Source organism: Centroberyx affinis, unplaced genomic scaffold (genome assembly GCF_046629955.1).
Source record: "Centroberyx affinis isolate AG114_WGS23_722 - 3 ecotype Tasmania unplaced genomic scaffold, CSIRO-AGI_Caff_v1 ptg001245l_1, whole genome shotgun sequence".
Taxonomy (NCBI): domain Eukaryota; kingdom Metazoa; phylum Chordata; class Actinopteri; order Beryciformes; family Berycidae; genus Centroberyx; species Centroberyx affinis.
In genome coordinates this window covers 394,283-417,789 of record NW_027279756.1, presented here as the reverse complement: position 1 = coordinate 417,789, position 23,507 = coordinate 394,283, and the positions used below count along the sequence as shown (strand labels likewise).

The 23,507-nt window shown below is 42.9% G+C and overlaps 2 protein-coding genes across 4 annotated transcripts; one reads left to right on the top strand and one right to left on the bottom strand.

The window, feature by feature from the left end:
- Window positions 1-4,703: 4,703 nt before the first annotated feature.
- Window positions 4,704-5,786, bottom strand: neurod4 (neuronal differentiation 4). Its single transcript, XM_071524888.1, has one exon. The coding sequence runs from the start codon at window positions 5,784-5,786 to the stop codon at window positions 4,704-4,706; it is 1,083 nt and encodes a 360-aa protein (XP_071380989.1).
- A 9,134-nt stretch (window positions 5,787-14,920) lies between these two features.
- On the top strand, window positions 14,921-23,171 carry LOC139648694 (myosin light polypeptide 6). 3 transcript variants are annotated; one of them, XM_071524892.1, is made up of 7 exons: window positions 16,765-16,869; window positions 17,271-17,298; window positions 19,800-19,943; window positions 20,240-20,413; window positions 20,869-20,946; window positions 21,408-21,438; window positions 22,548-23,171. In XM_071524892.1, exons 1-6 carry the CDS (start codon window positions 16,867-16,869, stop codon window positions 21,434-21,436), a joined length of 456 nt encoding a protein of 151 aa, XP_071380993.1. In that variant the 5' UTR covers window positions 16,765-16,866; the 3' UTR covers window positions 21,437-21,438; window positions 22,548-23,171. The 3 variants fall into 3 exon arrangements, with proteins under 3 accessions (XP_071380992.1, XP_071380991.1, XP_071380993.1); XM_071524891.1 differs by lacking the exons at window positions 16,765-16,869; window positions 17,271-17,298; window positions 21,408-21,438 and adding exons at window positions 14,921-15,097; window positions 17,512-17,539; XM_071524890.1 differs by lacking the exons at window positions 16,765-16,869; window positions 21,408-21,438 and adding an exon at window positions 14,921-15,097.
- The last annotated feature ends 336 nt before the right edge of the window (window positions 23,172-23,507 follow it).

Below are 23,507 nucleotides of genomic sequence, written 5' to 3'. Positions count from 1 at the left end.
TAGCTAGATTTAAGTTGATAGTGATAGTCTGCTGATGTGATATAGTAATGAACACTCTGTGGTGGAGTCAGAAAAAAAGTTATGTTTATTTGGCACCACCATGTCGATATATGACCAAATCACTCCTCATCTTTTTTATTTCCCTCTCCTCCATCCCAACATCTTCTCATAACACCAACTCAAGTCTTGCTGTCTTTCATTGTTTTCCTCTGTCTTCCCCCAAATCTCTTCCCTCCATCCATCTCCCCCTTCTTTCTTCCACCAGCTGCTCCTCTGAGTCCGGGGCGTCTCCGTTTCAGGGTGCTCCACCTCTCGACCTTGGCACTCATATCTGTGTGCGCCCCACCAGAGCTGTGTGTACATGTGTGTGCATGCGCACTGCGGCCCAGGAGGAGGGGGGATCACAGTGTTCGCCCCCAGCTTAAAGGCAGAGGGATTACTGGCACACAGACACTGATTAAAGCCTTCCAGCCTCCTATGGCCCCATTAATACAATCTTAATCACAATGCTTTATCCCTCCATCTAGCCCCTATGGATCAGGACCTTTTCATTTTAGTGGGAGTCGCTCTTGTTTGGCCAGTGGATTAAGTGTGCTGCCCACAGAGAAACTAAAATATAAGAGAGGGAGCAAGAGAGGAAGAGAGAGCGAGGTTCAGACTGCTCTTCTCTATCCCAGCTTCCATCCATCTCCTCATCCAGACTCTCTTTTGGCTCAGCTTTTGTATTATTCTCTCATTTAGCTGGTGTCAGCTTACTCTACCGTATGAAATGATTTCAAAGTATAAATTTCACCTGGATACTGTAATTAGGGATTATATTGGTAATATCAATAACGTATAAAAACGAATGCCACAAACGTTTGGGGATCAGGAGGTTGGACTATTAGCAGCTACATAATTCTCCAAGACGTCTCTGTGGATTGATATCTGACATGACCTCAGTCTCCCAAGGGACTGAGCTACAGGTCGCGGCTGCTGCCTCCGCTGCCCTGCTGGCCAAGATGGCATTACAGAGCATGTGTTCGCTTCCCATTGAGAGACCCTCATGCCCTTATTACAGCTAAGAGCCAGTTGATACACTCAATCTGTGGTTGCCACCATGTGTCTGTGCCTACTGTGGAGTGCTTGGAGGATTTTCTGGGGGCGCTTTTTCTGAGAATTCGTTTATGGGTGAAATGTTATTTTAACATTTTTAACTTGTATTTTAATGTTTTTGGTGTTGCGCTAATGGAATATTAAAAATTGATATCAAAATGCTAAACCTAAAATATGATGTCGTCAATTTTTTTATTTTTTTTATTTCATGATATATATTTTTTCGATATCTTTTCCTAAACTGTTCCATGTACAGAGGTTGATAAATGATGACTGATGGCTCTCTCTCAAACTACCCCCTATCTCCCAATACTGTCCTGCATCTCTGTACTTTGTAATCTTTTATCCAAAGTTAATTTAACTGGATTATTTCCATATCCATCCACTCATGTATTTGGTCTCAGAAAGATAATCCACATACCCTGCCCCCCACCATTTTGCTGAAACAAAACTGCAATGACACAAAGAGGGTGTGCGCCAGCTAACTCTGGCAGCACTTTCTCACAGGCCAAATGTCTGCCTGTGTGTAGAGCTATGTGTCATTCCTGTGCCCGGGCTGACACAGAGGAGCAGAGAGGACACACTTGTGAATGAGGAGCAAGGACCTTGTTCACCTCTCCTGCCCCTACCCTCTCTATCCTCTCTTTTCCCTTTTTCTTCCCTTCACTCTAATTCCCCTTTCCCTTTCCCTCTCTCATCCCTCTCTCTCCGTCTCACTCCAATTTGGCCCAGCTGTCCATCAGCCCCCCGCAGTTCCCCCAGCTGTCTCCCCTCCCCAAACGAGAAGCCCCACAACAATACAGGTCACAGGTCAAGAGAAAGAACAGGCTGCGTTCACAATGGACCAGTGGCGCCCGCTAAAACAATCGTTCCCTTTTTCTCCCCTGCCTTTTTCCACTGTTGCCAGGACTGGAAAAGACAAACCTTATAGGAGAGGTGGCTGAAGAGGGGGAGTCCTCTTGGACAACAGCCTCCAAGGCGCCTTCCCCTTCTTTCAATTGCCTAAAGTACCACAATGATAAACACACTCACAGACACACACTCTCTTGCTCTCATCACTCCATCTTTGCGCTCTGCCACCCAGCTCTTTGTTAATGTCAAAAGCCATCATGTTCTTCAACACAATCATTAAAGTCAAAACTGAGACTTTTGTCATGTTTGTTGAATGATATAAATGTGTTAGGACCCCAGCTGGTTTCATTTGAACTGAAAATACTTGTTAAAACATATTTCATTGCCTCTACAGTGTTTCTCCAGACAGAGATATGGTGTAATTTTAGGTTTGAGCTGAGTTCTGAGATTGCGTTTGTGAATTTGTTATTTGCAATGTAATACAAGTAGTAAGATGAGCAAATCCAAATAGCTTATTTTGGAAAAAGTCATTTCTTCAAAGCAGCTGTAGCTTTTTTTTTTTTTCTTTCAGTGTGATGAATTCTTTTAAAATGAGTTCTTGCCCTACAGTGTTTTGGCATGAGGTAGCTGGGAAAATGGGGCATGTGGACGAGAGAAAGATAGAGACTCAGAAAGGCCTCTGTGACACATTCACCTGTTCCCCAGAGCGGTTTTCCCATGGCCCACAGCAGCCTCCCGCCTGACCTGATAGAAACCCTGGAGCACGCCTCTGAATGACATCACACACACACACACACACACACACACACACACACATTCACACACACAGACAAACTCTCCCTGCAGCAGATCTCTCTTGCACGCCACACTGTGCTCATTTATTCCAGAAAGCATTCCAGCAAGTCAGTCTTTTGGATTTTCAGTTGTTTTGATTGATCATCATAGTGCTTTGGAACATATTATGCTGCAAAATAGAGCCATGGAGATCAAACCCTTCATTTTGTTTTTTCAGTAATTCCTTTTTTAGTGTGTCTGTTTTGTTTTTGTATAATGGTATCAAATTCAATCCATCTAAAGAATGAATTTTTCACATAACCACATGTCTCTCTATCATAATATTGAGAGATATTATAACAATAGGCTACTTGTTAGAAATCTGCAGGTAATCATTGCCATATTAGATATCTGAATTAATTGAAAACAGTTGAAACTGAATGTGTGTGCAAGTAATATCAACACTGGCCTGTGTGATACAGGAGCTTTGATTGATTCACCTGGAAAAAACGTTTAATTTTTTAACTAATGCTAAGCAGTGAATTTACAGATAATTCTAAAAAATTTCTTTATCAACCAGTGGTACCTAAAGTGTGGTCTGGGGACCTCCAGGGATCTCTGACGGGGTTCCAGAAAAATTAGGAATTGTTAAATTACACTATTATTTCACTTCCTAGAAGCTAGTACAATGTGAGATTGCACAAGGATGTCCATTTTAATTATAGGTTTCACTCTGCCCACTGCTATCACCACACCTACAGTACAGACTACAATATAGACAGTTATTTAGCAATCCTATACTGAAACTAATAACAAAAATCTCAGATGGGGTTCCTTGGGACAAAGTCCTATCCAATCAGGGTCCATGGTCTAATGTGGATCTATTTGTGGGTCATTGTCATGAAAAAGTTTGGGAACCTCTGTTCTAGACATCAGTCTCTAACTGGTGCCCACATTAATCTGTGTATTGAAACACTATAGGTACCTACAGCTATTGTTAGTGCTAATTGTTGTCATGAGAGAAAATGCCAGCTTTGGGAGACATGTTGCTGAACTTTCTGTTGAACTGTTGTCAAGTGAGATATCTGTTCATGACTAACAATCTATAATGGGAAAATAGAGGTTGGCAGCATAACAGAAGAAAACACGTGGCAAACTGTGTTACTATGGAAATAGCATATAATATAAGAATATTTATTCAATTAAGTGCGAAACAGCAAAATATTTACAATGATACAGTATGACAAAAATTGTGAATGACACCAAATGAAACAAGTACCTGAAAGACCTCAAATAAATAATTTAAATACATCATCAGTACAGCTGCCAGTGACTGACAACATACCAAGAAGACAGTGAAACAAAAACTGTGCTGAAAAAGAAAATACAAAAAGGACAAGACGTTATCAAAATAAATATTAAATACAGATATAAATAGATGCATTGCTTTTCTTATGGCAAGAGGGACATTGGCTATGGGCCTCAGTGCACAATTCATGCTTCTGTTGGATGACTTTTTGATCAATTTCTCTTGATCTGCAGACATACAGATCTTTTCAACAAAGTTCTCATGTTTTTGTTTGAGACTCTGCACATGGAAAAACCTGTGCAGTGCTGATACCTGGATATCTGATTTGGTAAACTAATCTTCAGCTACATCCGGTTACAACTATGGGGGCAACTTATCCAGAAACAATGATAATCCATATATGGACACGAATAATCATAACAAAAAAGGAATAAATTATTTTTAAAAGTTATGGGTGCGTTTGTATCAGGTAGATTGAGTTGAGGTGATGAGTCTCTCTCAGAGCATTCCATGCTCTCCCAGAGTACTAGACAATATAAATGCAAACCATTGTCTCTATACAGTCGATAGCATGGCCTCTATACAATCGATATACAGACGATAGCATGGCCATGGGCCTGACAGCAGTTTATTTAGGAGCAGAGCGTCTGCCCTGGCCAGTCTGATCGCAGAGTCACTCGCTGTAGATGGCTCCCATCTGAGCGGTGACCAGGTGAGAGGGAGCGAAGGAGTCGAAGGCCATGTCCAGCGGCAGCTCGTAGCGCGAGGACTGGAAGAGCGTGTGGCCCTGAGGCCCCGCTGGCAGGCCGCCCATCGCTGAGGCGGGGTAATGGTGGGATGAGAGGTAGTGGGCAGGGTGGCCGGGGTGGGGGGGGTAGTTCCTCTCTGACTCATGGGGAGAGGGCTCCTGCTTCAGGGCAAAGTTGCCACTGATGCTGAGGGGGGGAGTGAGGGGCCCGTCATATGGGGGGGTGCCGCTGCTGCACTCGTTAGGGGAGGGGTTGTCATAGGCCGGCCCCTTGTAGCCCTTCATGTGGAGGAGGTGCGAGGCCTCCAGGGAGCCGTAGGGGGGGCTGGGGAGGCCTGGGGACGGGTAGCTGAGGGGATGGCCGGCCTGACCCCCCACACCGCCCACCCCCGGGCCTCCGCACTTGTCGTCCAGCTTGTTGAGCATCATCGGACTGGGTCCCAGCTGCAGGCAGCCGGCCACTAGGTTACTGGTGGGCTGAGACAGGCCTTTACACAGCATCTCCACAAAGCCATGGCTCTCTGGGGACTGGCCGCTCTCCAGCACCTCAGACAGGGCCCAGATGTAGTTGCGGGCCAGCCGCAGGGTCTCGATCTTTGATAGCTTCTGGGTCTTGGAGTAGCAGGGCATCACTCTGCGCAGGCTTTCCAGGGCGTCGTTCAGCCCGTGCATACGCGACCGCTCACGGGCGTTGGCCTTGACCCGCCGGGCACGAAACCTCTCCTGTCTAGCTTTGGTCATCTTCTTCTTCTTGGGGCCTCTCCGTTTGGGAGCCTTCTCTCCATTTGGTCCAATCTCCTCATCCTCATCCTCCTCTTCCTCTTCCTCCATATCTTCACTGCCCAGTTCCGTGGAGAGCCGGATCCGGCCTCCATCAACCAGCCCGTAGCGGTCCCTCATCTCTGGGCTCTCCTCTCCGTCCTGGGAGCTCACATCCTCCTCCAGCCAGCCAAGGGAGCTCACCAGCTCACTCACATCCCCCGGCTTCCCAAATGGTTTGGTCATCATTGTGATCTGAAGAAGCAAGGCACACTGATTAACCAATCTACTAGACATTTCCAACAGTGATGTTACTTAAAGTTAATTCATTTCTGTGACCACTCATGCCAGTGTAATGACTAATTTTGGAATTGAGATTAATTCAGGCCAAAAAGTAGTAGAAATTCCGTTATCTAGTGACTTTAACTCGTATCCCATGAAATACAGTATGAGTGCGCTCATTTCAGCACTGCGTTGTGGACAGCTCACTCAGTTTGCAGATAGCTATCATGCCTCTGCTTATTCTGACACCAGACCAAAGCTATTAGGAGAAATACAGTTATTTGAAATATATAGCCTACAACGGCGCGATGTTATGGAATACTACTCAGGATGAACTGAGTGGTTCCCTGCTGTTATGTCGTCGTCGTCGCTACAGAGACGCTGTCAATCTGGGACACGACGGGATTTAGCCGGCATATAAAGCTCAAAGATTAAATAGGGGGCAACATGCAAATCAACAAACATGGGAACAAGCGGCCCAATAGTGTTTTAGAGAAGTTACATGTGAGTTGATTTGCTTTGTCTATTTTTCTTTTTTTCAGATGTGATAGTTTAAATTTGCTCCCTCGGTGGAATAATGGCAAATATGAATTTGAATGAATACAGTGGCTTAATGGTTAATAAAAAAATAAAAAAAATAACAGTGAAATGCAGCGCTCGGACAGAGAAAATGCTATTGTTTTGAATAAAATTGTCCTAGTTTGTCATTGTGCAGTAGTGCGTAAAAGTGGGACAGTTTACTGTAATTTGACACACACTTGTCTGAACTATAAACGAATGCGCAAAATCATAATAATATTAGAAATTAAAATAACTTTTATTTCACTTAATTGAAAAATACCACTCATAAATTCCGTATATCAATCAGAGTTGCTCCTTTAGTGGATTTTTTTTGCCACGCGCAACAAAACGATGCCTTAAAAGTTGCTGAAAGGAGTAGGCTAATTTTCACTGATAACGATGATTTTTTTTTTTTTTTTTTTTGCTCGTACATACAATATGCATGAAAATAAATATACATAAAAATTAATCAGCAGGAATTACTTGAAATGAAGAAATGTGTAAACTCACCTGTTTGGATTCACAGCTCGCTTTGCGCAAATTAGCAGATGCCTCAGCTAATTTCAAAGACCAGCAACCAAATTAAGTGATTATTCCACAATCGTTGCGTTTATCTCTTTGAGCATCTGCCAGTGTCCCCAACTCTGCTGTCCCTCAGAAAGCCATCGGCGCGCATGGGACTTTCATCTCCAACTGGCAGGACCGGGGCTGAGTTTTTTGCCTTAAGCCTTTAGCCGGGTAAGCCCCTCCCTCCGGCGCCCCACCCATGTTCAAGTGATCCAAACGCGCGTGGCGGGCTCGTGGCCAAAAGTTTCACCAAACAAACGTGTGTGTGTGTGTGTGTGTGTGTGTGTGTGTGTGTGTGTGTGCGTGCGTGCGTGTGTGGGTGCGTGTAGCCTATGTGTGTGTGTGAGAGAGAGGGACTGCGCGCGCCCGAGTGCACATGTAGCCATTTTTACATCTCCTTAATAGCAGCCTATATTGTATGCATCTCCAAATTTAGAAATTTGGACCAAAATAAAACGATGACACCATTGCTGTTCTTTAATGTAGCCTAAGGTGTTGTGAATTCTGAATAATTATCTCAATTGATTGTCACTATCTGTTCATTAGTCGGTTGGATTAGGAATTTTCCACTTAATTAAGCACAGTATAGCCTTAGCTGAGTAAAGAGACGCTCTTCCATCTCGGTGTATGTAAGTGATTTTGACAGCTTGGTGTGCAAAGAGCAGGTGTGTGCGTTGTTCACCCGGTCATTCAATTGTTTTCTTCCACTTATTAGCGTCATACTCTGCCCCCGAGGACTGTCCAATGAGTCAGACCAGAATTGCTGAATCGATCGGTGTCCTGGAATACATAGATAGACAGGTATTATAGCTACAGAATATCCTAGGCCTAAAACCAAAGGGGATAATAAAAATACAAAATAGCCTACGTAATAAGTAAAAACAGACCCGTTATAAGCCATTATCAATATTATAGTGATTTTTCGTCAGAGTTTGCACATATAGGCTACTTAGTGTTAATTCGCTTAGCGTATTTTTGAGTCAGTTTCAAGTGTTTTTCTCAATTTTTAAAATGTATTGCAGACCGCTACAGTTGCTTCTGCCATGTGGAATTATTTTTCTCAAGCAGCAAACAAACCCCCCAGTAGACCCAAAGCAAATGTGCATTATTTTAAAGCTTCATCAAAACATTATAGCGATGACGTGATTTAATATTTCCAGGCTACAGGTTAGACTTGTATGGAACCAAAGGCGGCCTCAGACCGTTTGATATCATGATAGTCGATTTAAATTTATAGCCTGATTAGGCCTACTGTTTATACACACTAATCTCTCTGTTCTCCCAATATTCTTTCCCCCCCAATTTTAACAACAAATGCCATGGCATAACAAACGCCCGCGAGTCCTCGTGCGTGGCGAGTCGCTACGCAGTGGGGGTCTATTGTCATCACTGGCCATTGACAGCCGGGGTCTCGCGAGTCGCACGTGCCCCCGCATTGATCCCATTGTGCTCGCGATTGCGCACATCTGTGCTCGAGACAGCGCTCATCTCTCTCTCTGTCCCGCTCGCTCGCTCCCTCTCTGACTGAACTTTTCCAACTGCACCGCGGGCTCCTAGTGTGCTATATTTCCATGTCTGGGAATTGAGATATGGTCACGTGGCTAATCGGCAGCATTGCGTAAAACAGGCACTTATCCAACGATTTATTGAACGGACCCGAACAGATGGCTGGATATAGGAAGCGATGGGGGCGGGGGCATCTGTTGCTTGGATGCTCACGCGTCACTCGCCTGCCCCAAGATGATGTCTCGTGCTGAAACAGCATATTATCCCGCTTGCTAACGGCCCTTATCTCTCCTCATCAGTTCACTGGCCATGAAGGGAGGCTGTAGACTGGAGAGAGGAACTCTGCCCTTGTGTGTGTGTGTGTGTGTGTGTGTGTGTGTGTGTGTGTTGCCCCATGTGAACCAGACTTTGCATACAGCAACAACAGTAGGGTAATGTGAAGTGCCTGCGTCCCTAAAGCTCCCCAGGTACATGCACCCCGACACCCCCCCCCCCACACACACACACACACACACACACAACCCTTCTGTCCCATGAGCCTGAGCCTGGCCTCCACCACACCTGCAGCCTGCGTGGGGAATTGGAACCTCTCAGCCTCCCACAATCCCCATCGGTTTCCCAAATGACTGACTGACTAACGGAAGGGAATTGTGTCCTACTCCCATTTTAACAGTAACATAGATAGTCAACCTCCTGGAAGAGGTCAGACTGAACACCTGATCAGAACCAACTTCTGATGCTTGGGTGCTCAGTCCAAAACACTGGTCTAATAAATTAACTTAAGACCTTTTTTGTTTGTTTGTTTGTTTTAAGGAAGTCGTGTACTTCTTCAATCATGTCCGTGTAAGGTATTATTGATTTGGTTCCTAAAATACTAAATAGATTAACAAGAGTCAAATGAAACATATCATTGATGATAGGTTGATATGATAGCGTTTCCACAGCTTTTGAGTTTCAAGACAAGTTATATGTTTTTGATATTTGCAACATTATAGCTGAGAATTCTACAGTTTGTTTAATGATGGTATTAATTGTCTTAATTGTCTCATGCTCAATTCAAGCACTCTGTATGAGATTTTTTTTTTTTGAAGATTTCTCCAAAATAAGTACCAGTCTGGATTCTCTCATTAGCTCTTTAAGTGCTGTTGTTGTTATTATTGGGGTTCCCCTCCTTTCTCACAAAAACCACTGCCACAAGTGAGTTGTCTCTCGCTCTTGTCCCATGGGACTCAGAGAGGAATGGGAGGGATTCGTGCGCTGCGCTGACAGATGGGTCCTTGTTCCTGTCTTTTTCTCCATCTCTATCTCCCTCTGCCTCATTCGCTAAAACACAGACACAGACACACTCACACACACCAAGACTGCACGAATACAATAGGAATTAAAGCTCCACACACATGCTCCCCGGGCCACTCCTGAAAGCTGAGCCCCTTGTAGTAATCATAAAGGATGGAGGGAGCGTGGATTTGTGCGAGGGGCTGGGCTGCTGGGGGGTGGGGGGGGGGGGTGGTTGGTGAAGTGAGGTGGGGTGGCGAGGATAGAGAGGTGGAATTGTACGATTCACAAACTGAAATCAAAAGTTTGTTTGGTAATGGCAACCTTTTACATTTATCTGTACATTTTAAAGTTCAATATCTATCTTTTGAAAGTTCAAAAAGTTTCTTGAGCAACTCTCTCTCCTGCGCATATATATGTGTCCTGCGCATGTGTTCTGTTTCTGACTGTTTTCGAGTTTGCCTGCCTTTATTTGTATGCTTTACAGCAAATGTGTGTGTGTTAAGAAGTCCCAGGGCTCAGCTCTCTCCATTTGCTGCTCACTGAGGCTGAATATGGTTACATAGCAGACTTTCCTGAGGGAGAGGCTGACAGCCCTACTGACTCTGCTGCACACAGGGGAACGTCAGTGGTCACACACAAACACACACACACACACACACACACACAGTCATGGATCGTGGTCTTTTAACCTCAGTTTAATCTCTTGATGCAAACTGTCTCCTCTTACCCCAGTGGTTCTTACTTGATTGCTGTAGATAATTAGAGAGGACATACATTATATCAAATATTAATGCCATAATGTTCGATCATTTCCAAGTTAACAGTGGTATAGCATGCCAAAAATCCTTTTTCCAGACATTGAAGGAGGGGATGAGAGTGCTAGTCTGTCCCCATGTGTAAATCAAAGCCATATAATACATGGAGACTACAGCATAAACGCAAGCGTAAAATTGCTAATTTCCACACTATGCCACCTGCAGCCCACTCAACACATCTCCCTGCACCTCAGCACACAAGACATATGATGGCTGTAGACTCGAGTAGACTTATATGTGTGTGAATAGAGATGTGCCCCAAAGAGAACAGGTCTAGAGTGAGCTTTATTTCTAACAGTCTAACAGTGTGCAGTTGGATAATTCCTTTATATGGACTGAGCTTTATCTGTTAGTGTAGGTAATAGATTCTGATGTTCATTAACTTCACGCCTGCATATTGAAACTTTTGGCCAACATGTTGCCGTGAATCAATTTTGAGTGGACAACTGATAGTCTCCATAACTGCATCACAAAGTGAGTTCTGATAAGATCTAGCAGCAGTATACATTTAGGCAATATGAGCAGATTGTTTGCAGCTTATTCCCCTTCCTTTGGGCTAATGGATTTGGAAAACATTCCAATCGGACAGAAATGTAGCTACAGAATGGGAATTGGGCCTGGGGGCAATTCTCACTAAGTGGGGAGAGAGCCATTAAACAAAGGTGCCTGTGGTTTCATATTCAGGATACTTTACAACCTCCATCCCAGGGCATCAACAGTGTTTTTGGGTGTGCTGTTAGAAGGGGCAGAAGAGGGGGAGGAGGTTCCATCTGCCATGCTAGCGGTCCTCAGGGAGACGGGCATATCCCTGGGGTGTTTTGGAGAGAGCGGGAGAGAGAAGGGCTGAAAGGATTACACCCAACCACTAATCAACGACGGTAATCTGCGGGCCCCCATACAAAATCCCCTCCGATCCAAACAACAATTTGGGATGGAAGATAAAACCTCAGTGCGCAGGGATATCAAACTGATGTTGAACAACCTGACAAATACAAGAACAAATACAGGTGTTTTTTAATTGGGAGAATGAACTGTGTAGGTGTGATTGGCAAGGAGCCATAGAGTGTCTCTGTGATCAGGTGCAAGTGTCCCACAAGTGGCCTAGTCTGATTCCCAGTGTGACCATTATGCAAATACAGCAACTAGACAAGCCAGCAACATAAATTAGTCTAACGGATAAAAGCACTTTTCTAATCAAATCAGATTGCCATATAGATTTTTATTGTATTGTGTTTTATTGTGTGTGGCCATGATTGAAAGTGTACAAACATGACAAAATGGGGGTAGAGTTTTTTTTCTAATTAAGAAATATTATAGGTGCTTGAGATTCAATTTTTTAATAGAACATTGAAATGTTTTCATTTGTCTAGACGGGAATCAAAAAAAAAAAAAAAAACAGCTCTTATGAACTTCCAATCCGCTGTCTCAAGGTGAGCCGGGGAGCGGTCTGTTCTGAGCCTCTTTCAAAGACTTTGTCACAGTAGGAACCTACACAAGGTGCAGCTGCTGAGCTGTTGTCCTGGAAGGTCTTTCCATCCGGTGAAAGAATAGCAGGGAATCAAGTTGCCACTAGTTTCATGGTCCCTCGTCAGTATGGTTTTGATGTCTGGGGCCTGGGTGGGGTCTGGATCTGGTAGTATAGTGGGTTTAAAGCTCCACAGGACTACAGAAGAAGCTGCCTAATGATGGTGCCAGTCCTCCAGGGCATAGGGAACTGGAGCATCCTGGCCTGCACCTCCTCTACCTCCTGCAGTATGCCCATTGGCTAGGCAGCTTCTAAGCTCCCTATCCCCATAGCCTCATTGTTTAGTGGGCCCGGCACTGTCAATATTAAGCCTGGCTAATGTGATCTAGAGGCAGCTGGAGCAGCCCCGATTATTACCATGACACAGCCGACTGAGGGGTGTAATATCATTAAAAATAAATCAGGTGGTTTGGAGATTTGCTGTGGCAGGGGGGACTTTGAATGGCATTAGGTGGGAGAACTGCCATAATTTCATTAGTCAGTTGGGGCACCTCAGAGGATCTGTTGAAACATTTCCTTTAAGTTGGAGTAATTGAATTTGCTCTCACAACAGCCCACACAAAATGAAAGAAAGGGGGAAAATTATGGTGGTAATTTTTCCAATTAAGTGTCCAATAATTTTGAAAATTAATTTTAGACGTGTTTAGAAGTATGCAGAGACCTGCATATCAGAATATAATTAGGATAATGTTTCCATTTCCTGATCACAGCAATCTATTTGAAAACAGACAGCCTATAGGCTACTGCAGTTATTATTAGCCGGTAGTGGATTATTGTTGCAGATGATGATGAAAACGTGAGGCACTGTCGTCTAATCTGCTTAAAGTGTTTGACACTGCGCTGTCTGCTCGGCAGACTCATCAGCAATCAGCTGGCTATGAATAGGCTGCACACGCAGAACAGAACGTGTTAGAATTATAACAAAAATAAAATCATGATAAAATAAAAAAAACTTTTTAGCATTTATTTATTCAGTCTCAATTTGTCTCATTTAGACAGTGGGCTTGGCAGGAGGAACTTTGTTGGGAGGTCGTTTTTCCTCATTTTGCATGTTCGATCTGCTTTAAAGCGCCAGAAGTGCCGTTGGTCTCGCAGCGAGGGTCTCACGTCGCTATTGTTTTGATGCTCGAGAGACATAAACGGTGATTTCAAGGCCCATTGAGCGCGCGATGGATTGTGCATAAAATCCACTGAGGAGTGGAGAGCATCGATTATTGGAGGAACGGCCAGAGTAACGCCAGAAGTTGTAAATCTCTGTTCTCTGCTGTGCTAAGTGACATAAAAATGTAAACCCTAAGAAAAAAAAATGTAATTCTTGAAACCCCTTATAAATAAACTAAATAAACACGATGGATATATAAAATCAATTGACAAATAGATAAAACAAATAAATGAGTGGACTTCATTTTTCATTAACATTGTGACTTTGTCTAATGTAATATCGATTAGCTAGGTAAAGCAACAATGTAGGAAATAAACATGTATATGAGATGTGGAGCCTGCTTTTAATCTCAAATTTCAGCCAAACTAAAAACCTAGGGACAAAAAAAATCTACTTTATGGTGATTAGCTCACTTACTTTTTCGTTAACCTTGTTTCTTGAAAGATAAAATATCTACTTATTGTCTTGTTACTTTAAATTTATTACATTAAATAAGATTCAATCAACTGTCAAAGAATTGCATTTGAGTTGAATTCAGTGCCTTCGTGTGGTCGTGTAGGCTAGTGGTTGTGTGATATTGACATCTAGTGGTAACTATCTGAACTACTATCTCCATTTGGCTGGAATGTTCCTCTATCACCTACAGTATATACAACATTTTTATAGATTGTTTCATATATTTCCTCATTTCAAGGATGTTTCAAATGATTTTATTTACATGAATTTCATTCCATTGCTCTGTGCTATAACAAGCCAAATGACAATTTTGGCTTATTTTGGCAGAAACAATCAATGGTAACTAACCAATTTGGCAAAAATGTCGCATGCATGTTTAATATCACAGGCTACTCCTAGTTGCCTGCACACTTGTACAGGCAGAATCATCTGTATGAATCATCCATATTCAAACTTCAACCTCCACCATGTTAAATGTATTCTAGAGAGACTACATTTGGCTGAAATCTTAGGCTGAATTGTTACACTCCCACTCCACCAATGACTTTAGCTTCCTATTCCTCTGTTTCTGGGCCTCTAGCATCAGTGTCAGCAGCTCTACAGGAAGCAGGCGGAAGAGAATATCAGGGGAATAGAGACGCAGAGAACATGCATTATTCCACCAGCCAAAATAGAACAATCTATTATTAGCTGACTTCCTATCAAGGAGACACACAATATGTGTTCGTAATATCATTGCTGGCAGCTTTTCACAGATATAAGAGACTGATGTCAGACAGGCTAATGGTTGTGTATTGAGCTTGCAATAGGACAGAAAAATCCTTCTCGTTGCTGCTTCACTCCCCCACACACACACACACTTCTGACCCAAATAAAAGCATGTGCTTGGAGTCATACAGCTGAGCTTGGTTCTCTCTATATCCATCCCCCTCCTTATTTTACACTCACCCTCTCATCTCCACTCCTCCTACGCTTCGCTTCACTCACTCACATGCTACTCCATACATCCACCTCTGCCTGATCCACCTGCCAATCCCCAGGCATCATCACCCCCCCCCCCCCCCCTCCTCCTCCTCTCACTCCTCCCCCCGCCCCTTCATAGGATATACACATCTGACACACTTTCCTTCATCGCTCGGTTCCTCCGCTCCTCTCCTCTCAGCAACCACACCGGCAGCTGGTGCAGGGAACTGAGGGCAGGACTAAGTTTAAGATATCCTGGACATTAGGAATGGCCCCTAAAAGAGAACCCTCCATCAAGAAGACTCCATCACCAGGTGCCCAACCCAGACTGGGACCTCCGTTTCCCTGCCTCCCTGCGGCCCCTGCAGCTCCAAGACCGGCTCCAGAGCAGAAGCCAAGGATGCTGCGTCCCTCGGATTCACCATTTGACCCCAGCACCTTGGAGGTGAGTGGAGTGTCTGCAGCACTTTACACTGTCTGTGACAAAGCTAATGTGGGCATTCGTAAATTAGGATTATACTTAGAAATCTAATAGGTCTTATTAACTGGTTTACCAAGTAATAGCTCATTTCATGTTGAATATAACGCTTAGTTCTCTTAGCAAACATTTTAAATCTCAGACAACGATATACAGTAAATGATCTCTCAGAAGTTTCAGAATGATTCATCAGATGTCAAATTATGCCATGATTCAAAAAGAATATCTCTAAAATTATTTACAGCTAGCCTTCTATGAATCTGAGGCTAATTAGAGAGACAAAATGTCAGCATTAATCTGGAATGAGGATGAATCAGGCTAAGAAAAGAAATGGGGCATTGATGAGAGCAAGGCTGCCTGTCAGTCAGTGGCCTCCTTAGGGAGGAAGAGGCTGTTTGCTACTAGAGTATGTGCTACTTCTCTAACTTTATTTCATCATGCGGGTGATTCGATTAAATTAGTACAACTTGTGCCCTACAGACTTGTGGTTGCTATAAGAGGCAAATATTAAAAACAATGCAGTTCAAAATTCAGCATGAGAAACATATTACTTTAATATAGACTACAACAATTTCACTTTGTCCCCATTGGCAAAACAACAAACTGCATGCAGGGAAAGTAGGCCTATCTATTTATAATCTTCTGTCCTGTGACTTAGGCAACCATTCATAAGACAAATCACAAGTTCTGTGCAATGTTGTTAAAGGTTTAGCTATGATGCAGTGGTGCATATAGTGGTTATCACTACCAATATCAAATATCTTTAACTTCCAACATACAAGCAATATAAATATTTTTTTGACCATCATGGCCATTCTTGCGACATTTCCATAGACTGAATGTCTATAGAAATAGACTGAATGTCTGTGGAAATGTCAAACTTTTTACATTGCTAAATGAGCTTGACAAATGTATCTCTATCTCTATTGAATCTCAATTAACTGGAAAATTAAACATTACACATTTCAACATTACTGAGGGCACCATTATAGGGAACTACCATAGCATATTTGTCAGGTTAAAGGCAGGCATGTTACAGTAGGTCAATCAGGTAAATCAGATCAATCAATCAGACTGTCAAAGAATCTGGATGCATTAAGGTAGAACTGCTTTGAGTTGGAGGCCTTGCTCTAGTCTATTGGTGTGGCCCACATTAGACTTGGCACATTAATTGGGCTTTAGCTTTGCTGTCATCACCATATGCTTTGTATGTTATTCTCTTGTGTGTGCTGCATATTATGTAGGCTAGATTTATGGACTGACCCATTTAGCCTGTGAGTATAAGTGGGCCATGTCATAACCTCCCTGACCCAGTAGATACCTGCCTTTGACCATAGTGGGACCAGAGACCTGATAGGAGGACAGAGCTCCTGCTAGGCAAAGATAGTACTTAAGGTTTTTAGAGTTGGGGCATCAGTCCATGATGGATCACAGACTTTAGATCCATCACACCTGCACGATCGGATGCCCAGTTCCTTTGCTAAAACTGGCAGGCCATGCCCTAGTGCAATCATGCATTCATCCATTGAGATCAGAATCACCAAAGATACTCCAGGTCCGGACCAGAGACCCGTATGCGCCACACTTGCTCCCCCTTGCTGCGTGCTGTGCGTAGTGCGCACTGCACAGCTATGATGACGCACTGCTGGGCTCAGGCTTTACCCTGCCCTTCTTGCTGAGCCGTCACACATTCTTTGGTTTGCCGACGCCTCGGACACACCTCAGCGGACACAGACATGGTGGGGTTTGCCGTTTCCTCGATATAGCAAACACAGCCGCCGTTCTTACGGTCTTAATTTCTAGTGCTATGGCTTTAGGAAGATGGTCTAACTTTGCAAGATATGAAGTTAGAATCTTTTGATTCGCCAACTTGCATGCTAGCCGCTAGCGGAAGTGGAAGTTGTGAAGCTAGCAGGGTTAGCTAATGTTAGCGAACAATTACACTTTTTTAATATAACAATAAGCTACCTAACTAGCTGGATATGATGTTGTGGAATGTGTTGTGTTAGTTAATATTTGGGTCCAATAAGTCTAACTAACTAGAAAATGTGCTCTAGAGCTCGTTAACTTAACGATAGCTAGCTTTGCACTGTGTAGCAAAAGCCGTCATTTTCATTTAGCCTAATTTCTCTTTGAACAGTCTGACTTCTCGGAAGATCAAATCCTTGGTGAGTTTTGAGTTTGTGTTGTGACATTTCCAGATGCTCCTTGTTTTGCATGCCTTCATCCTTGCTTGGTTCAGATGACACTTTGCCCTGTAGCTCTCTCCTATCACCTGCTCTAAGCCCGCCTGTCATCCTTTAACGGTAGTTGTGGTTAAGTTCTTCTTTCTTTCCGTACTGTTTCATCACTTTCCACTTGCAACTGCTTGTCCTTTCCAGATTGAGTTTAACCTGGATCAGATTCATGGTAAGTCAGTGATAAGGGACCATCTTAGCACAAAACCGATGGCTATCTCAGAGTGTTTAGGGTGTGATCTGCATGTTGGTTTCTGGAGAAACATAATGTGTCTCTGTGAGTGAGAGTTGCTTTGCACTGCTGTCTTGGTACGTCGAAATATGTCATAATTTATTTATCATGTTGTAATACTTACCAGCTTTGACTGTGTGTTGCACTGTTTATTATGTATGGTCAGTCATTCATAGCAATAATTATTTCATTCTTAAATCCAAACTTAGCCACATCTGTTCTCTGAAGTGTTCTTTCTATTGGGATCTGTGCATTCCTGACTGTGTCAGTTTACCATAAAATTTGCCTGTTATCTTCCAAGCGGGTCATCACCATGAGTGTGCCCTTTTTTGGTGCTGGACACAGTGGTGGATGATTTTCATCCTGCTGCTGGTTTGTTTAATCACTGTTGACATAATAGGCTACTGCTAGCTGACTCTCCTCCTACTTTCCTCCACTCCTCTCATACCAAATATGGTGTTGGGAAAAGTGCTCACAGGCCAGAAGGGAAGAGGCACATTCCTGAGAACAGGAAAAAACTTAACAACAGTGCCTGAGCTTGGCACTAAATGGCCTATCCCATACCATTATATAAACAGCCTGCCCTCTTAAGAGTCCGCCTATGTATTGCATAATCCCCAAATACAGTTTTTCAGATTGCAAGATCTTTTTTTTTTTTTTTTTTTGGATCCTCTTTGTTTCGTTCTTTACCCGATGTCACAATAAAGCTAGATTAATCAACCTTGTAAAAAATGAAAACATGGCGCCATGGCTGATAAAGGCTAGATTACTCCACTTAAACAACAACAAAAATAGTCATTAATACTTGTTAATGTGAACGCCTTGGAAGGCTCAGATAACCTCAAGGCCTTATTGACTATTCAACATCACAATAAAATATTGATATCAGAGTGGAGTTGGCTAAAAGTAGGGGTGTCAAATGAGGCTTTTTAAAGAGTAGAGAAGAAACTGTGCCAAGCCACCTGTGAGACCATTCTGCCAGACAGACTGTTGCTCCAACTGGTAGAGCTAATGACTGAATACACTCTGTCAAACTGCTGTCGCATTAATCTTATTAGTCAGTCTTTTGGTTGCTACCATAAAATGAGTGATGAGATATTAGAGATAATATTGGAGTGAAATGCACATTCAACAGAAACAAATTAATGAATTTGCAGATTGTTTAGCTAGGTGAGGTTTTTAAAAAAAATATATATATATTTTGCATGTGGTGGACTCCTTGGTTATGTTCAATCTTTGGCACTATTTTCTGTAAATGGTTTGAAACCTGGTGGGTATGAGTATGATGGTTGAAGCTTCATTCAGTATGCACATGACAATAAGGTTTCAGCATCCCATTCACAACATAACTCCTAAGCGTAAAATGTTGGAAGCTTGAAGCATGTTTTGATTCTGAGTGTATGTGTCAAACATTACACCCGTTGCTAAAATCTCACAGCAAGCTAGAAATCTAAGTGCTAATTGTGATATCCAGGGAGTTTGGAGAAGCTTTGACATGGCTGAGATTGGAATTTAAGACAAGTCGACCTGTATCATTCTAATTTATCCTTTCCACTTGTAGGTCACTTTAGTGGAGCACGTCTAAGGATTAAACTAATGTTTAAGCCTTTAACTATTTGTTGATCTGTAGGAAATTTGTTTTACTAATGTTTAGACCTACAACATGCAGGCTAATCTTGCCAAAGTCTTATTTTCTTTTGCAAAGAATCATGATTAAGTGCTAAGGTATTTTTCTCCCCCCACCTATTTTTCTAACCTAATTTCACTTAAACAATACACTCTAATTATCCTGGCTAGACCAGCCCATGATACCTGTTAAGGCTTGACAATCTGGTGCTGTGTGAGCTGCCTGCTCATTTTACTTTTTAAAGGGCAGGTTGATCTAACCAACTTGATGAAGACAGACCAATATAGGCCAGTGCAATTACAATAGTAAAAAAAAATAATGGTGACCGAGGTTCAACTAAAAATGTAGGCCTTCAAGAAGAGTACCAATTGATTAACAAAACTAAAGTCACTCATCTTGATCTGTGCTTTCTCTAGACTGCTTGTTGTCACCATCTGTCCTGACGCTTTTCTATTTTCATTTATTTCCAATTAACTCCCTATCTCCATATCATCCTTCCATACATATCGACTCATCTCTCCGCATCTAATTGATTCCCTGCTCTAAGCCTTCATGTGTCTGTGTTCCCCGCAGAGTTTAAGGAGGCCTTCCTGCTGTTTGACAGGACGGGCGATGGGAAGATCAGCTACAGCCAGTGTGGGGACGTCATGCGGGCCCTGGGACAGAACCCCGTCAACGCTGAGGTGCTCAAGGTCCTGGGCAACCCCAAGGCTGAGGGTGAGGGGGAGATACTAAACTTATTGGGGTTATACAGTATGTCATTGCTTTATTAGTCTGCAAGGAATGGGAATATAATGGGAATATCATGTCCTATTTGTAAATCATTTGATACTGTTTTCAGTGTACAGTTTCCCCCTAGGAAAAAGTCTAGAATTTGTATTGACTTCTTAGGCTTGTTTTTCATAATTCTTATCTTTTAATTGGAGTGCTGTCGACCACCATTTTTATGAGTGTTGTAGCTGTAAATTCATTGTGACTTGCCTCATTGATTCTGTTTTACTTGTCTTTTGCAGAGATGAACTACAAAATGCTAGACTTTGAGCAGTTCTTGCCCATGCTCCAGGCCATTGCTAAGAATAAGGACCAGGGCTCCTTTGAGGATTTTGTCGAGGGACTGCGTGTCTTTGACAAGGAGGGCAACGGCACAGTAATGGGAGCAGAGCTACGTCACGTCCTCACCACGCTAGGTAGGTTACATTTTCACAGCACTTTTAATAGATCTCTGGAAAAGCTATTTAAGGTGTATTTTTTACACACACTATTTATGTCAGAGAAATTGACTTAAAAAATATTGTAACTGAATGTTTTATTTTTCCTTTTTATTTTATTCATGGCCCATATATTTATCTGCAGAGAAAAATAATAGAATCCACACACTGGATTGCTCCAGATGCAAAATACATTTATTTTATTCACATTGAATTTATTCACTGCGGTGTTAATAAATTCATTTTGTATCGAGAGCTATCCAGTGTGTGGAGTCTATTCTTTTCCTCTGCTTGTTTATTCTCAATCTAGCACCTGAGTGACTTTTTTTTGTTGAATGTGCTTGGTTTTTTTTTTCTATTGTCCATTTATTTATCTGGAAATGTGAAATCCTTGGTTGTCACATTGAGAATTCATGGTAATATCACCCGCGTAGGTGAGAAGATGACAGAGGAGGAAGTGGAGACGCTCTTGGCGGGACACGAAGATCCAAATGGCTGCATCAATTATGAAGGTGAGAGGGAAAGAAATAGACAGGAACAGGATGGGATGCTAGCTACTAATTAGGCTGACAGTGTGTGGCGATGCCGTTGCCTTAAACCTGTAAACCGCTCAGTTTGACCATCATAACCGCTCTTGACAACATGGTTATGACACCTTGGTCATGCATGACACACTGCATGTGTGCTGTGTTGAGATGTGAAATAATGTGTAACTGCTGCTGAGAGGGTGTGTGAGAGAAAAAAAATGGTAGTATGAGATGCTGGCATTCTAAAGGCAGCCATTGGAAGCAATTGATAACTGATTGATAACTGAAACTTAATTTAGTCTCTTTTGAGGAGGTGGGCAGAGGGTGTCTATCCAGGTTACTGTCTCATGTTACATAATATGTACACTCACCTGACTCTCATGGTTAATTAATGACCCTGTGTGAATATCAACTGTTGATGCTGTGTCACTGTTCTTCCTCCACAGCCTTTGTCCGCCACATCATGTCAGGCTGAGGGTCGGTACGAGCATTGGGTATACCATGAGGTGGCACCCCCAGGCTTTCCTGCTTTTTATCCCCATTTAATAATCCACTCCCACTAGGCCAGCTTAACTCTGATCAGCTCTAGTTCTGCTCTCCATAGTGCCATCGTGCATGAGAACAATATGCTGTCCCAAGGTAGATCTGACCTGTAGCTGCCCGTGGGGAAAGCCTGGTGGTCCCTCTCATCTTAAGTCCTGAGGCTTTGACCCATTTGTAGCCTCCTGCTGTTCTGTCTCTCTGTCCTGCAGCCTTCTGCCTTGGCCCCTGGCTGCAGCATGCCCCTCTGCATGTGTCTGGACATCCCCTCCATATATAGGGGGATATGGTAGACACACAGGGAAGCGACTGGTCTCACTCGGGGCTCAGAGCTGGGGAAGCTTGGTGGCCAATGGCTAGAGTCATTTGAGCCACCTTATCACTGATGGGTGTGGAGGTCACAAGGCAGCTCTCTTTTAGTTACATTTGCATGTGAATGGTGACATTAGAATAGGCTTTTTTCCACTTTCGGTGACAGTCTTTTCACACACACACTGTTCTACATGTTTACAATAGAGCATCATGTATTATAGAAATGTTTTTTATTAGAGTATCCACCAGCTTTGGGAGAGTGAACCAGTCCCTCCTTCTACTAACCAGATAATGGCAGTGAATTGCTCATGTGCTGGTTGTTCTCTCTCTCCTCTGTCCTGATGGAAGCTGATTTGTAGCTGGGCGCTATCTGATCTGACTGTAGCTCCTTTGTTCCCCTTCTCTCTGCTTCTCTAGTAGAGGAAAGCAAACGGCGATGATGGCTTCTCTAACCAACTTTTCTTGGATCCTAGACATGGCCAAATCCATATGCTTTGGCTGAATAGGAGATAGAGATGATTACCTCACCTCTTTCTCTCAGTCCCCTCCTTAACTCCTTCTTTCCTCTAACGAGTGGGCAGAATGTTGGGGATCGTCCTCCAAATGCAGCATCTCCCACCCTGGCTCACCAAAGTGGGATGAGGAGGGGCACCTTGCTCCAGATGCTGTAGTTGGAGTCGGTCTTATAAGCTTTGGGTCTCATGTTTGTCTCCCTCTCTTCTCTCTCTTCACAGAACTGGTCAGGATGGTCATGAACGGGTGAAGATGAAGAGCATTCCTTTTTTTCCCCTATATTTTTGTTTTTTTATTTTTCACTTTTTTACCCCGTCACATGTACCCTCTTTTTGCAGTTAGCTTCCACAGCCCCCCCCCCCCCTTGCCTTTTTCCATGGATTATCTTCACACATTTTTTTATTTTAAGAAGTGCCTTTACATTCCCCATTTAAGACCACAAATGACCCTGGCTGTTGCTGCCAGGCCCATTCACACATGTGACCAACCTGCATGCAATTAGGAGCCTTTGTGCTTGCATAGTCTGCAATAACATTCCGAGATGCAGCACTTAAGACTACCTGTCTTTGTATAATGATAGAATTATTGATAGCGTGTCGATGTTGGTTGGGACATTGGTATGTAGAGTGATTGTCAGCGACCTACTGTATTATTGGCTAAGACTTGCTTTGGCTGGGAACATGTCCCTCCCTCACTGCTGCCAGAGCTATGCAGTAAACCAATATGTTTAAAAGCCATACAATCATGAGGTAGAAAAAAAACATTTCCATCGGTTCCCATGTTTTTAATTTTCCATTCATTTTTTGCCGCATTTAAATAAATGTTTTTTTTTTTCTGAAAACTTATGTTGGTTGTTGTGTGCTGATTTCTTTCAGAGGTTGATTTGATAGAATAAGGTAAAAAGATTTGCTGCCGCTTCATTTTAATGGATTTTAGTGAGGATATTTGGCACTATATACGTTGCATGGATGTATTTGCACTATTTTTACACTGACAGAAGAGGGCAGTGTTGCTGCTGAAATCTGCTATTTGAAAGGGCTCTATTCAGTTGATTGCCTTGGAGTAAATATGAGTCAAATTAAAAAAAATATCTAAATGTAAACGTATGAGGAAGGGATACCTTGAGCAGCTGTTTGTGATTTATCAAGCTAACAAGAATATAAAGCAAATCATGCTTTATA